Source organism: Sciurus vulgaris (assembly GCF_902686455.1).
Source record: "Sciurus vulgaris genome assembly, chromosome: 15".
NCBI lineage: Eukaryota > Metazoa > Chordata > Mammalia > Rodentia > Sciuridae > Sciurus > Sciurus vulgaris.
In genome coordinates this window covers 72,931,561-72,948,345 of record NC_136476.1, presented here as the reverse complement: position 1 = coordinate 72,948,345, position 16,785 = coordinate 72,931,561, and the positions used below count along the sequence as shown (strand labels likewise).

Sequence of the window (16,785 nt, the reverse complement as noted above, 5' to 3'; positions counted from 1 at the left end):
TTCATGCAGAAGGGTAGACATTGGGTTTTGTTTGTTTGTTTTAGGGGGACTTGGGGGGGTACCAGGGATTGTACTCGGGGGCACTCAATCACTGAGCCACATCCCCAGCTCTATTTTGTATTTTATTTAGAGTCAGGGTCTCACTGAGCTGCATAGAGCCTTGCTTTTGCAGAAGCTGGCTTTGAACTTGTTCCTCCTGCCTCAGCCTCCTGAGCCACTGGGATAGACACCCTGTGTGTTCTACCTGGAGGTACAGCTGGCCATCAGCATCCTGGGAATGGTTTTACCTAGGCTTTCCACACAAGAAACACTGCGCACTGTCACAGGACCGTGTCTCCACAGTAGTTTTGAAAAGCCCCTCCCCTAGGTGTTTTCCACGCGGACCTTTTATAAAGAAGTAGACCCTTAAATAATCATACAGGCACCGGAAGAGGCTCAAAGAATTACTGCAATCACAAAGATAATAAAAGAAAGATACGGCCAAATATTGAACTCAGATCTCCCAAATTATATCCTTCCTATGGCTTCTTTTTCTCTTTGTCCTAAAACCTGTTTCCTCTACTTTTAGATTTCAGAGTAAATTCTTGAATTGTGGTGCTGTGTTTCTGGATTTCTCGCCTCCAACATCAGGGCACAAGTGTTTGTTTTGCAGGGTATGGGTACAGGCCGCAGCATGGACATCCCCTGAGTGCTTAATGGAACTGCAGTATCCCTCACTCCCCAGAAATCCACGAAATCCTAACCTGTATTTTAACAAGATCTTCATGTGAGTCTTATGCAAATTAATCTCTGAGTAGGGCTGGAATAGAGCATTGGTCTTCAACATGTGATCCCCAGACTAACCACCTGAAAACTTGGTATAAACACAGATTCTCGGGCTGCACCAGATGTTCTGAGATAGAAACTCTGCCGGGGTGGGACCCAGTGACATGTCTTGAACAATGCTTTCTAACCCACCCCCCTGCCTCCAACTCCACTTCTGCCCTCAGCGATTCTGATGCACACCAAAGTTCGAGACCACTGGGCATACAAGAAAGGACACCAGCCATTAGTATCAGAAATATCTGGGTTAGAATCCAGGGGCTTTCACTTTCCATGTGTGGGAAGCCACCCCCTCCCTGACACCCAGTTTCTTGTAAGTAAAATTATGAGGAAAGGCGATGATGAAGAAGAGGATGGAATGTTCCAGGATCACTCCACGCACACACACACACCTTACAGATGTCTGCATTTCTGACTTAGGATCCCCAAAGCCCTTCTGACACCCTTTTTCAAGCCACAGGTGGAGGTGAGAAATTCTCTGGCCCTAGACTCTTGGAACAGTACCGTGTATCAGCACCTGACCGTTTATTCTTCAACCAGATTCAGTTGTACCCACCCACACGAAGCAACTTGAATCAGAGGCAGTTTGAATTAATTTGGCAAGTTGGACATCACATGCAAGGCTATTCAGTATTTTGCTGGAGCTCAGATCCCCCACCTTTCCTAAATCTCCTGCATCCACTGATTTTATAATTTTGTCCGGAAGAGTTATCAAGTTGTCTGGGATGATTTGTTCTGCCTGAACCTCCAGTGTTCCTTATCGCTCACTATTCCATTATCTCCTGGATGCTTACAGATTTTCTCTGGGTACATTCATCCAATTCTTTTACTAAATATTGACCCCAGCCTCACTGGATGGTGATTTCCAGGATCACCTCTCATTAACCTCCTTGGAAGATGAGTTCTGCATTTGGTCATTTTCACTGTCACCACTGCCTGACCTTCTGTCCCTCCATCAAAGACGCATCAACTCCTCTCACATGATTGCCAGAGTTGTTTGACTGGGACAGCGGCAGTATTCCTCTGCCACACCCCTGATCTGTGCCCCAGCGTCCCAATAACCAAGGCCACGTTACATATAGATACAAAGGAAATTAAAGCTGGAAGCAACTTTTGAGAGGAGGGACATTGTAAGGGGAAAAGCAAAAGTTTCAACCCCAGACATGCTTGGATTTCCCTCCTGTTCCTACACTCAAGTGCTTTATTCCCTGGGACAAGTGCTACATCTCTCTGAGCCTGTTTTTCTTTTCCAGCTGTGAAATGGGACTCAGTGAATCTCAAAGGGGATTACTGAAGGAACAAATGCATTCTGCTATCAGTATTCAGGCTGGCGGGCATCCCCTGCCCTGTTAGCAGTAATCCCCTTGCTGTGTGCCTTACTAGCAACCCCCTTTACCTAGAAGGGGATGTATCTAGAACGGCGATGTATGAAAGGCCACGTGGAATTTGAATCCCAAGGAATGCAGATATTTGATTGCTGGGTAGTTCCACCCACTAGATCCACCAGTAGCTCCTCCAGGTAATTACATAGATGTCCATTTAGAACATGAACCTGGTCTTAATTCACACTCTCCCGTCAATGGGGTACCCTCCTGCAAAGCACAGTGTAGTAAGCCTGATGTCCCTGGAGACACAGATCTTCCCCTGTGCCATGAAAGATGAGATTCGAGAGCCTCTTCCAGCCTAGGCATTTGAGATGTCAGAGACAAATATGCCTAAAGGCCTAATTTATTTATTCATTCATTCGTTTATTCATTTCCTTCCTTCCTTCCTTCCTTCCTCTCTCCCTCCTTCTCTCTCTTTTTCTCTCTCTCTCTTTCTTTCTCCTTTGCTCTCATGGGTAAAGACACCGGGTGGGGAAAGATGAGCAGGCTATAGGGTATCTCACACAACTGCTATAGCAAAACAAACATAAAGAATGGGTCCACATTAAATTAATCTCATCGATTTTTTTTCCCCTTTCCTTTGAAACCTGCAGGTGTGGAGGTTATAATTGGGCCGTTTATTATTCTCTGCTGAGGGACTTGGAGGAGCCACCATCTCGGCGGCCTGGAGCTCCTTGTTTACATATCACCCTTCAGAACTGGATAACAGATTGTCCTCCTTTCCGGCTTGAGTCCCATTCCATTCCCTTTTATTATGTGTCCTTGCAATTCTATTACCTGTTCACGGTCTCAGTGACTCAGCCACAGTGGCTACAGTAATGATGGCTTTCAGAGCTCAGCTAATGACGCAGGCACTGAGGTGTCTCCAGCCCCAACAGCCGGCTGAATCTCAATTTAGAAGGATTTGAGACTGCCCGTCATGCATTATGCATGAGCGCGTGCCTGCGTGTGCACCGGGTGCGTGTGGGCCTGTTGGAGGGAGGGTGGGGTGCAGTGCGTTTATACCTAAGACCCTGCATATTGGCGGTCACAGTGAGGAAAATGAGTTGTCTGATCGTGCAAAGCGTTGGCTGGGAGATTGGCAGGAGGGGAGGGGAGGATGTGCTGGCAAATATGAATGAGATTCTAACCTTCACTGGATTATCCTAGAAAGACAGGATGGCAGACTGGCTGAGAGTTGGGCTCTGGAGCAAGATGGCCAGGGATCAAATCCTCCTGAAGCTGTTTACCAGCTGAGTTACCTAGTCCTGGAGAATTCAGACTCACCTTCCTTAACTGCATAATGGGATTCTAATCTGATGAGGGGATTAAACTGAATAATGCAAGCAAAGCTCTGAGACTAGTGCCTAGAATGACAGAAGGTACCCAGTAAATGTTTTGGCCACTATTATTGATGAGGCTTCCTTGCCAGAAGGAAGCTTCTGTCTCCAGCATGCTCCCAAACAGTCCACCCAGGATACCTTCTCTTCCCCACTGCTATCTATGACTTGGCTACTATGCAAAATAGCACAAGATGTACATTCTTGTCTGTTCTGCCTCAAGTTCATTGAGTAACCTTGAGCAAATTCCTCCTTGACCTTGGTCCCCAGTTTCCTCATCAAATGAAGGGGTTAAATCAGACTGTTTCTTGGAGGGGCAAGTGTTCTTCAGAAGGGCCTCAGGAGCTACTTACTGCCAGAGAAATCCTAATAGGACTGCAGTATCTGCCTTGTGTACAAGAATGGCAAACCTAGATTCTACTATAAATAAAGAAAAGAAACTTTATTTTTTTAATTTTAATTAAAAATCATAAATTTACATAGGCCAATGTTGTTTGATTCATTCTGTTATTTTTTCCCTTCCCCCCACCTCTCCCACCCCTCTTTTCCCTCTATACAGTCCTTCCTTCCTCCATTCTTACCACCCTCCTTATCCCTAATCCTAAACCTAACCCTAACCCTAACGCTAACCCCTCCTACCCCCCCTTATATGTCCTCATCCGCTTATCAGCGAGATCATTCGTCCTTTAGTTTTTTTTTTTTTTTTTTTCAAAGGCATTCAGGCTCTTTAATGTCGGAGGATGGAGAGAAGCAGTCAATGTCGAGGTGTCTCTGGGAAATTCTGCAGGCCTTGTAGTTCTCTAAGTCCCTCTAGTAACATGTGGATATGGGCCTTGATATTCATGGAGTCCTTGGTGAGGCTGTTGCTGAGCTCTGTGAGGAAAGAGCTCTTACGATCAATGAACTTGAGGGCTTCTGCAAGTGTCAACTCCAGGAAAAAAACATAACCCAGAGCCACATAGATGCGCGAAGTATCTGGGACCACTGTGTCAACGAAGAAGTTACAGCCCAAATCCACCTGCATATATAACTCCGAGTGTTTAGCTTCCTGCAGCCGCTCAATGACATTTCTCAGTTGAAGGTATTTGGCCAGCTGCTCATATACCTTGTCTCGATGATCCAGCACCTTTCGCAAGTCCCGCTGCAGCACTGATGAAGGCCTCATAGCGGAGCACTTTCTCCCCCGTGGCTTCCAACGCCCGCCGTTTAGGGGGCGTCGCCATGATGAGCTTAGGGCCGCTGGCAATAAGAGATGTTGGTAGGAACAGCGGCTTCCGGGTGGCGCGGGAGAATGACCCGTCCTTTAGTTTTTTGAGATTGGCTTATCTCACTTAGCATGATATCCTCCAATTTCATCCATTTGTCTGCAAATGCCATAATTTTATCATTCTTCATGGCGGAGTAATATTCCATTGTATATATGTGCCACAGTTTCTTTATCCATTCATCAATTGAAGGACATCTAGGTTGGTTCCACAATCTGACTATGGTGAATTGAGCAGCTATGAATATTGATGTGGCTGTATCTCTGTAGTATGCTGATTTTAAGTCCTTTGGGTATAGGCCAAGGAGTGGGATAGCTGGGTCAAATGGTGGTTCCATTCCAAGCTTTCTGAGGAATCTCCATACTGCTTTCCAGAGTGGCTGCACTAATTTGCAACCCCACCAGCAATGTATGAGTGTACCTCTTTCCCCACATCCTCGCCAACACCTATTGTTGCTTGTGTTCTTGATAATCACCATTCTAATTGGGGTGAGATGAAATCTTAGGGTAGTTTTGATTTGCATTTCTCTTATTACTAGGGATGTTGAACATTTTTTCATATATCTGTTGATTGCTTGTACATCTTCTTCTGTGAAGCCTGTTCATTTCCTTAGCCTATTTGTTGATTGGATTATTTGTATTCTTGGTATAGAGTTTTTTGAGTTCTTTATAGATTCTGGAAATTAGTGCTCTATCTGAAGTATGAGTGGCAAAGATATTCTCCCACTCTGTAGGCTCTCTCTTCACATTACTGATAGTTTCCTTTGCTGAGAGAAAGCTTTTTAGTTTGAATCTATCCCAGTGGTTGATTCTAGCTCTTATTTCTTGTGCTATGGGAGTCCTGTTAAGGAAGTCTGATCCTAAGCCAACAAGTTGAAGGTTTGGACCTACTTTTTCTTCTATAAGATGCAGGGTCTCTGGTCTGATTCCGAGGTCCTTGATCCATTTTGAATTGAGTTTTGTGCAGGGTGAGAGATAGGGATTTAGTTTCATTCTGTTGCATATGGATTTCCAATTCTCCCAGCACCATTTGTTGAAGAGGCTATCTTTTCTCCATTGCATATTTTTGGCACATTTGTCTAGTATGAGAAAATTGTATTTATTTGGGTTTGTGTCCATGTCCTCTATTCTGTACCATTGATCTACCTGTCTATATGGTATCAATACCATGCCGTTTTTGTTACTATTGCTTTGTAATAGAGTTGAAGATCTGGTATTGCGATACCCCCTGATTCGCGCTTTCTACTGAGGATTGCTTTAGCTATTCTGGGTTTCTTATTCTTCCAGATGAATTTCATAATTGCTTGCTCTATTTCTGTAAGGTACACCATTGGGATTTTAATTGGAATTGCATTGAATCTGTATAGCACTTTTGGTAGTATGGCCATTTTGACAGTATTAATTCTGCCTATCCAAGAATATGGGAGATCTTTCCATCTTCTAAAGTTTTCTTTAATTTCTTTCTTTAGTGTTCTGTAGTTCTCATTGTAGAGGTCTTTCACCTCTTTTGTGAGATTGATTCCCAAGTATTTTATTTTTTTCGATGCTATTGTGAATGGGGTCGTTTTCCTAATTTCTCTTTCTGAAGATTCATCACTTATGTATAAAAATGCATTGGATTTATGAGCATTGATCTTGTAACCTGCTACTTTACTGAATTCACTTATCAGTTCTAAAAGTTTTCTGGTGGAATTTCCAGGTTCCTCTAAATATATAATCATATCATCAGCAAACAGGGATATTTTGAGTTCCTCTTTTCCAATTCGTATCCCTTTAATTTCTTTGGTTTGTCTAATTGCTCTGGCCAGAGTCTCAAGAACGATATTGAATAGAAGTGGTGAAAGAGGGCATCCCTGCCTTGTTCCAGTTTTTAGGGGAAATGCTTTCAGTTTTTCACCATTTAGAATGATATTGGCCATGGGCTTAGCATAGATGGCCTTTACACTGTTAAGGAATGTTCCCACTACCCCAATTTTCTCTAGTGTTTTGAGCATGAAGCGATGCTGTATTTTATCGAATGCTTTTTCTGCATCTATTGAAATAATCATGTGATTCTTAACTTTTAGTCTGTTGATATGGTGAATGAAATTTATTGATTTCCGGATGTTGAACCAACCTTGCATCCCTGGGATAAAACCCACTTGATCGTGGTGCACTATCTTTTTAATATATTTTTGTATGCGATTTGCTAAAATTTTGTTGAGAATTTTTGCATCGATGTTCATTAAGGATATTGGTCTGAAATTTTCTTTCCTTGATGTGTCTCTGTCTGGTTTAGGTATCAGGGTGATATTGGCTTCATAGAATGAGTTTGGGAGGATTCCCTCCTCTTCTATTTTATGGAATACTTTGAGAAGTATTGGAATGAGCTCTTCTTTAAAGGTTTTGTAGAACTCGGCTGAGAACCCATCTGGTCCCAGACTTTTCTTTGTTGGTAGGCTTTTGATGACCTCTTCTATTTCATTGCTTGAAATTGATTTATTTAAGTTGTGTATGTCCTCCTCGTTCAGTTTAGGTAATTCATATGTCTCTAGAAACTTGTTGATGTCTTCGAGGTTTTCCGTTTTGTTGGAGTATAGATTTTCAAAATAGCTTCTAATTATGTTTTGTATTTCACTTGTGTCTGTAGTGATATTTCCTTGTTCATTCCGAATTTTAGTAATTTGAGTTTTCTCCCTCTTTCTCTTTCTTAGTGTGGCTAAGGGTTTATCAATTTTGTTTATTTTTTCAAAGAACCAACTCTTTATTTTGTTAATTTTTCCGATTGTTTCTTTTGTTTCAATTTCGTTGATTTTGGCTCTGATTTTAACTATTTCCTGTCTTCTACTTCTTTTGGTGTTGGTCTGCTCTTCTTTTTCTAGGGCTTTGAGCTGTAGTGTTAAGTCATTTATTTGTTGATTTCTACTTCTTTTGTTGAATGTGCCCCATGAAATAAATCTTCCTCTACGTACTGCTTTCATAGTGTCCCAGAGATTTTGATATGATGTGTCTTTGTTCTCGTTTACTTCTATAATTTTTTTTATTTCCCTCCTGATGTCTTCTGTTATCCATTCATCATATAATAGTGTATTATTTAATCTCCAGGTATTGGGGAAGTTTCTGTTTTTTATTCTGTCATTTATTTCTAATTTCAATCCATTATGATCTGATAGAGTACACGGTAGTATATCTTCTTGTATTTGCTAACAGTAGCTTTGTGGCATAAGACATGGTCTATTTTAGAGAAGGTTCCATGTGCTGCTGAGAAGAAAGTGTATTCATTCTTTGTTGGATGGTATATTCTATATAAGTCAGTTAAGTCTATATTGTTGATTGTGTTATTGAGATCTATGATTTCTTTATTCAATTTTTGTTTGGATGATCTATCTGGCGGTGAGAGCGGTGTGTTAAAATTGCCTAGTATTATTGTGTTGTGGTCTATTTGATTTCTGGAATTGAGAAGGATTTGTTTGACATACATGGATGAGCCAATGTTCGGGGCATAGATATTTATGATTGTTATGTCTTGCTGATTTATGCTTCCCTTAAGCAGTATGTAATGTCCTTCTTTATCCCTTCTGACTAGTTTTAGCTTGAAGTCCACATTATCTGAAATGAGAATGGATACTCCAGCTTTTTTGCTGTGTCCATGTGCATGGTATGTTTTTTCCCATCCTTTCACCTTTAGTCTATGGGCATCTCTTTCTTTGAGATGAGTCTCTTCCAGGCAGCAAATTGTTGGATTTTCTTTTTAATCCATTCTGCCAGTCTATGTCTTTTATTGATGAGTTCAGGCCATTAACATTCAGGGTTATTATTGTGATATGATTTGTATTCCCTGTCATTTGACTCATTTTTGTTTTTTGACATGATTTGGTTTCCCCTTTATTTGGCTATTCCTTTAGGCTAGTTCCTCCCGTTGTTGATTTGCATCGTTGTTTTTCATCTCTTCCTCATGGAATATTTGCTGAGAATGTTCTGCAATGCTGGCTTTCTTTTTGTAAATTCCTTTAGCTTTTGTTTATCACAGAAGGATCTTATTTCATCGTCAAATCTGAAAGTAAGTTTTTCTGGGTATAAGATTCTTGGTTGGCATCCATTTTCTTTCAGGGCTTGGTAAATGTTGTTCCAGGCCCTTCTAGCTTTTAGGGTCTGGATTGAAAAATCTGCTGATATTCTTATTGGTTTCCCCCTGAATGTAATTTGATTCTTTTCTCTCGCGGCCTTTAAAATTCTGTCTTTATTTTGTATGTTAGGTATTTTCATTATAATGTGCCTTGGTGTGGGTTTGTTGTAGTTTTGTGTATTTGGAGTCTTATAAGCCTCTTGTACTTGGTTTTCCATTTCATTCTTCAGATTTGGGAAATTTTCTGATATTATTTCATTGAATAGATTGTTCATTCCTTTGGTTTGTTTCTCTAAGCCTTCCTCAATCCCAGTAATTGTTAAATTTGGCATTTTCATGATATCCCATAATTCTTGTAGATTCTGTTCATGATTTCTTACCATCTTTTCTGTTTGGTCAACTTTGTTTTCAGGATTAAATATTTTGTCTTCAATATCTGAGGTTCTGTCTTCCAGGTGTTCTATCCTATTGGTTATGCTTTCTATGGAGTTTTTAACTTGGTTTATTGTTTCCTTCATTTCAAGGATTTCTGTTTTTTTTTTTTTTTTTCAATTTCTCTAACTCTATATTGAAATGATCTCTTGCTTCCCGTATTTGCTCCTTTAACTGTTGATTGGTGCGATCATTTAATGCCTGCATTTGCTCTTTCATCTCCTCCTTCAATGCCTGCATTTGCTCTTTCATCTCCTCGTTTGCTTCCCTGATTGTTTTAATTATGTACATTCTGAACTCCCTTTCTGACATTTCTTCTGCTGTGCTGTCATTGGGTTTTATTGATATAGTATCTAGGTTTGTTTGGGACATCTTCTTCCCTTGTTGTCTCATATTGGTCAGATGTCAGTGGGACTTTGTGATATTGCAAAATTCTTCTATTGGCTTATAGTGTCCCTGTAGATTTCCAGTGTATCACCTTCCTGCCTTCAGTAGCCTGAAGTCTTGGAGTAATTTGATAATGCAATGCTTCCAAGGAAAGCTGCCCCTAGCCCGCTACTGGTTCTAGGACTTGGAGCTGGCTCTGTGTGGAAAGGCTCTCACTGGGCAGTCTGCTCCGAGAAGCTAGCCTGGAAAGGCGCTTCCTGCCGGAGGGGGCCGGGCTGCGGGCTGCTTGGGGAAGTCCCTGGCTGCCCTGTCCTGGTCCCTGAAGCAACCTGCGGGCAGGAACTCGCCGCCCTGGTTCAGGGACTTGAAGCTTGGTTCTGTGCAGGAAGGCTCTCACTGGGGGACCTGCTCCAGAAAAGAAACTTTAAATGTACTGCTGCAACAGATTACTGATGTCCTTATGGTTTTGATATCCTATGATTCCACAACTTCCTAGTGGAAGGATCCAAACAAGCAGAGAAGGCAGTGACCTATCAGACTATGAAAGGCATTCTAAGATGCAGAGCTAGGCTGGGGACTGTGCATCCCTTACAAGTATAGTGATGTCTTCAATCTGTCCATCTGAACTAGAGATATCGTTCTATAAGAGGAAAGGAACAGTCAGTCCAACAGAGCAAATTCAAAAGCTCCACTCCTCGCTTTCTTGGTGATATGGGACAAGATTCTTGACCTTTCTAAGTTTCTCATGTATAAAAATGGGGATAATGGCTCCAGTGACAAGAGATGATGGGACACAAAATGAGATAATACTGTATATGTAACCTCACCTTGCTTGTTGTGAGGTACACACTCAACGTGTGTTTTTTTCTTCCTATCTTTTTTATCTGAATTCTGAGTTCTCTGTCTATTGCAATTCCTCAAGGTCTGACCTTGAGTGAAGTACTCCCTTACAAGGGATGTGTGGCCTCACCTGCCTTCCCTGTTATTAGCTATCACCATTTCAGTGACCCCAGCTTCCTCAAGAGCTCCGCATTCAACTATAGCACTTCCTCACTAGACCATACAGACCTCTGGGGCAAGATCTTGGTAGGAATGGAAACGCTGTGAAGGGAGACTTCCAGAAAGGGAAAAACTTTATGGTATCAGGTTGGGAACTGTTATGCAGATCTCCTTTCCCCTCAGGCAGGACCCAGGACTTTGCAGTGGAAAGTAGGCATGTTCTAAAGGCTAAAGGCTGCAGATATGGACAAAAATGGATAGACAGAGTTGTATCTCCTAAAGGGAAAGCATCAAGGATCAAAAGAACATGGCATGCTGAGCAGACTATTAAGACAGATATCTGGGAAAATAGAACGGAATTCCAGTGTCCAAAACTGGCTTGTAAGAAGAGGATAAAGCCAAAAGTGGGCTTAATTTCTTCCCCTTCTACTCCTTTATCTCTGCTGCCCTTCTTCTTTTATCCTATGCTTCTAGGAAAGCTTGAGGCCAGCAGGAAAGACATATCTGTAAAGAAACAATGGGTATGCTATTTGGTGTGTACTTAAGAGGCATGAGTTCCAAATGAAAACTCGAAGGTCAGTCCCTGGAGCTCTGGCCTAGGGCTTTATGAACTTCCTTTGACTAGAATAAGGTCCTAGTGCTTGCATCCAAGATGAGACTGCTGGCCAAGCCATGTGGCTCTGCTGTAAGAAGAGAGATGAGGAAATGGTACTTCAGAAGGAGGACACTCCTGGAAATGAGCTGAGCATTTCAACCCACAGTGAACCACTGGCTGACACAAGTCTTCTAAGAAACCATTTACAGGGCAGCACTCAGATGTCTAAGTCACTGACTCAGCTGCATGGCTGGCCTTCACCTGATCTCAGCTTTACCTGGGCTTAACCTTTACCTGGCTTCTTTGCACTTAGCTTGCAACCACATGATGTCTACTCATTGTGTTTGCAATCCACCAAATGTATTCCTCTTCACTCTTCCTAGCCCTGCCAGGAACATAGGATCCTGGTGTCTCCAAGAGAGGGAATTTTTAACATATTTCATAAGAATAATGGCATGACTTCCAAATAATTAGAATGGACCCCAGAGCTATCACATGAACTGTCAACCATAAACAAGAAAAAGGTGTGTACATGAACTTGGAAGATTAGCTCTGATGTGAGCCCCCAATACTCCACACCATTTCCCTTGTCTGCCTATACTCTTTGCTGCCTGGCCTCTTGACCTTGACCATTTCTAGATGAATGAAGTCACATTCCAACTGGGCATGGCCACCCCACTGTCCATGGTTCTGCATGGAGCCTGGAAGCTAATCCATAGACCCCTTCACCTTCCATTCAGTCCCTGGAGAGGTCATCTGGCCTTGAAATGAAGAAAGAATGCCTCACCCTTCATTTCACTCTAAAAATAATGAAAATTAAATAAGTAATTTCAGATAATGTGATCATAAAGATGCTATGTACTGAGATGACTTAGATTCATCCACTTATTTATTCATGAACCTCCACCATGTGCCAGACTCTATGTGAGGTGGCAGAAGGAGACCATGCGTCAAATGCTATCCACACCTTCTTGGTGCTCATGGACTGGAATGGAAAATATCAACATAAATAAAATATAGTACTTTTGACCAGTGTTACAATAATAACTGCATTAACTCTGTGCTGAGTACTGTGTCATGTGCTTTTACACAGATCAGCTCATTTCTTTGTCAAAACAACCCTGTGATGCAGGTAGTCACTATACCCTTTCTACAGCGGAGCACCTAGAAACATTGAGAGTTGGAGTGGCATGCACAATAAGTGCCCTGTACCAGGACATGTCTAGTCTGAATGACAACCCATTAACCCCTTCTCTTAATCATCAAGCTGCTGGTGCTATATGATAGAAGAAGCAGGAAGTGCAAGGGGCACGTGATGTATGAGGCTGCCTGGGACGGTTTTTAAGAAGTGATGCCTGATTTGGATCTTTAAGGGTAAGTGGGTATTAGGAAAGGACAGAGACATGAATATTTCAGGCAGAGAGATCAGCCGATGAACAAAGTACAAGTTATGAGATGAAAACACAGAAGATGGCAAGTTGTTTGGTTTTTCCAGAACATGAGGGTCAGTCTTTGGAGGGAGGGTTGGGGAGGTGGTGGGATTCTGCCACCCTTGACTGCTTGAAGGACATCTTAGTTGGCAAATTGGCTTAAGGAGAAAACTAGATAGAAGTGTGTAACGGTGTCCTTAGGGATAACCTCCTACAGAGTCCTTCTCAAGAGCTTTTTACTGAGGAGTCTTGACTTTTCCATAGGGAACTCATTACCAACTTGAAAAACACACATTTGAGTGTACCTGTGTTCAAGAACAGGAAACTAACAAAGTGAAGAGGAAGGCAGGTGAGGGAGAGGACTGGAAACAGGGCTGGATAAGGAAACGTTCAAAGACTGGGGTTGTTTATCCCAAAGAAGCAAATGCTCAGAGGGAAAAGGAGAGCTGCCGTGGAGTCTCAAAGGTTTTTAGAGGGTATAGCGGAAGGATCCAGGGAAGGGGAGTCACAGAGCTTTGCAGTACCTTGGGAAAATTACATCACTCCTCTGGGGCCTGGGTTCTTCAGGGTAAAAAAGGAAATGTATGTGTTTTCAGCATGATTTTGAGAATTTAAGATACTGGACGTAAGGCACCTGCTATATAACTAACCCAACAAATGGTAGCTGCTGTTACTATGATTTGTATCCTGGAGAATAAATAGGTGAAGGAAAGACTGTTTTTGCATAGATGCACAGGCTGGAATAAACAAATCAATACTCCTCCTTCCAACCCGGGGATGCAGTTTGCACAATGCGTACCACACTGAAGATCGGTGCCGATTCCCACCGTCATCCCCAGTATTGGGTGAATCCTCCACACTGAAAGTAGTTCTTTTGCTGGTATCCTCTTTCTCCCATTCATAGGTTTTTTTGTTTTGTTTTGTTTTTCTTCTTAACTTTCAGAGTCCTTGTTTAATTTTTCAACACAACCTTAACCTTCCTTTTTCTCCTATTTTAAAGAAAAAAAAATCATGGGGCCATCAGGCAAGGAAGGGCACAACTGCAAACATCCTTCACTGTGTCCAGGGGGCTCACGCTCCCATATCCACTGCAGCCTCAGGGAGAGGACATCTCTTCCTCTACCTAGTACTCCTGCCATACCCTTGAATCTTTAGGTAGCCCAATGTCATCAGCAACCCCCTCCCTTTTGTCTTGCATGTGTCCCTCTCGCCTAGTCTTTCCCTTCATCCCATAAATCTGTTCATCTTCCCAATCTCACCCCTCCTCAAACTCTGATTTGCCTTCAGCTACCACCTTATGTCTTCCATTCACAGCCAGCCTTTTAGCAACAGGAGTCTATGCAAATGGTCTCCCTTTCTTCACTTCCCACTTTCTTGTCCACCCACCACAGTCTGGCTTCTATACCCATCACCCACAGGCACTGACTGCCTCTCCCAAGGCCAAAAGTGCACCTGTTCTTGGTTATAACCAATACATACATTTCGCTTCATCTCAGCTCCTCTCTTTATTTAGCACCGTTGTTCACTCTCTTGAAAACTTCTTTGGCTTCTGTGTATTGTACATAACTGGTTTTCTTCCTGCATTTTAGATACCTTCCAGCTTTACTAGGACTTTACGCTCAGTACTCATGTCTTCTCTCCCTACATCCTTCCCCTCTGAGTTATAGACTCCCAGCTTATCCCATGCATGCTGTCTTCCAAATCTGTATCCCCAGCCTGCGTCTTTCTTCAGAGCTAAAGACAGGAGTAACCAACTGGCCAGCATAAATTTACTTGATGGGAAAAATATACCTCTCAGATGAATCTCAAACTTACCCATTTGATAGTCACTAGAATATAGATGAACTTTAAAATAATCATTTTAGATGAAATTGTCATCCTATTCCAGTTAGAGTGCTTTGACAAAATGTCATAAGCTGGGTGGTTATAAACAACAGACATTTATTTCTTGGAGTTCTGGGGAATACAAGATGGAGTCAGTCTGTGTCTGGAGAGAGCTCACCCTCTGACTCATCGAGGGCAGATTCTAGAGAGGGGCAAGGGTTCTCTCTCAGGGTTCTTCTTTCAGGGGCCCAGTTCCATTCATGAAGGAATTCATGACCTCCCAAAGTCCCCATCTCCTAATCCCATCACATCACCTTGGGGTTGGGATGTCAACCTAGGAGTTTTAGAGGACACACACATTCAGAGCAGAGCAATTGTCCAGTAGGAGTATAAATATTGAAAGAGCCCAGACGGGTGATTTGGAGATGGGGACAAGAGAAAAGAACCAGTCTACATGATGGAGAACTGGCCTCTGAGGTGGGAGGAAGCCTGAGAGGGTTGGACATCATGGAGTCTCTTCACGAGGAGAGTTTGATGATCCACATCACATGCTGCTCACCAGTCACCTAAGAGGAAGATGGACAAACTAATGGGTTTGGCAAGTTGAAGGTAATCAGTAACCATGGTAAAGTGAGGCATGTGGAATAAATGTGACTGATCACTAAGTACAATGGGCTGATGAGGGTAGGAGGGAGAAATTGGAGTCAGGGGAATGACCTTTCAGAGACAGAATTTTACTGAAAAGTGGAGGCAGAGCGTTGGATATGGAGAGTGTACCATATATTCTAGTTGTCTTTTTACTTACCTGACTCCTCTGCTAATCTGCTAAGTGCTTGAAGACAGGGTCTTTGTTTTCCTGCTTTGCTTTGTTTCATTTTTATCTTCAATGCTTAGGGTTTGGCACAAAGTAGATGTTTAGCAACTTTTGTCTTGAAAAGAGAACTAGAAATATCAACAGTCGTGCAGGTTGTTTATGGAGGTAATGAGTTCTTTTTCACTGTAGATATGCAATTAGGAAATGGAGGGTTTTCCTCCTCCCTTCCTCCTGCCTTTCCTCCCTTCCTCCCAGAGATACTCAATGACTCCATTGTGCTGGTTAAGACACTGTCACCCCAGAGGGCTCTCCATGAGGCAGGGACCCCTGCTCAGAGAGGCGCTTCTGTGCACAATTCCCCAGGGATTTCTGTTCCTGACGCATGACGTGTGAAGGACAGAAGGCACCGGAAGCAAGGCCCATGCATTACCAACACGTCTTTGAAGTCCCGTGGTGTCTTTTGTCTCTGGAACTGCTCAGCTCACAGACCTGCGCTGTATTTGTGTCTCCTTGTTACTGTGCTATTAAGAGCTGTCAGCTCCCTCCGTTCCTAATGTTCTCCTCTGCTTTGAAATGTTTTGTCAGGTCTGCGTACGCCTAGAGAACAGGGGTTCTGAGTTCAGCAGAATGTGTCTTGCAGTGCATCCTCCCAGCCTGTCTCTGGGCGTCAGGCTTAATTAAACTGGAACATTCTCCCTCTCCTGTCCTCTCCCAAGCCACCCCTCCCTCTCCTCACAGCGAGAGGAGCTCTGGGAACCAGCAAAGAGCAGCCAGAGTCTGCGCAGAGGGCCACAAGGTGTGAGTGGGTTGGTGGGCGGGGAGAGCGGCAGGTTCCCGCTGGGTCAGCTCTGCAGGCCTGCCCCTCTCTGTTTCCTGTGTGCACCGCTATGTGTGTGTTTGTATGTATATGTGTGCGTGAGTCTATGTCTGGGGACATGAACACATTGCCCAACCATGTGTGTGAATATGAACCTGTGTTTGCGTGTATGTGATGTGAACATGTGTGACCGTGTTTCCATGTAATGTGAGCATGAATGTTGTGTATTTGTACATTCAAGAGTGATGGTGAATCTTTAAGGGTATGACCTTGTGTGTTTATGAGAATGCGAGTGTGAACTTGTGAGTATTTATATGTATGTAAGTATGAATGTGTTTTTATAGTGTAGATGAGTGTGTGAATGATGTGTGTGTTTACACATGGATGTGCTTTTGTGTGCCTGTGTGCATGTGTGTGTTTGTATGTGTGTGTGTATGAGAGAGAGAAAGAGCTAGATAGGCAGCAGGCTGTGGGCCCAGGGGGATTGTCATCTCTTGGTTAAACCTCGAGGCCATATCTTGGCTGTCCACCCTATCCCTGTGACTAGCACCTCAGATATGTTTTTTATTTAACATCTAGTAGCCTCATTAAT

At 42.8% G+C, this 16,785-nt stretch overlaps 2 protein-coding genes across 4 annotated transcripts in view; one reads left to right on the top strand and one right to left on the bottom strand.

The window, feature by feature from the left end:
* ASTN2 (astrotactin 2) overlaps nucleotides 1–16,785 on the top strand; it is an 883,413-nt gene that overhangs the window by 560,792 nt on the left and 305,836 nt on the right. The window lies entirely within an intron of this gene.
* Nucleotides 4,240–4,773, bottom strand: LOC306645689 (protein UXT-like). Its single transcript, XM_079113685.1, is given in 2 exon segments — nucleotides 4,240–4,680; nucleotides 4,682–4,773. Coding segments are annotated over 2 exon segments (468 nt in total). The 5' UTR covers nucleotides 4,750–4,773; the 3' UTR covers nucleotides 4,240–4,280.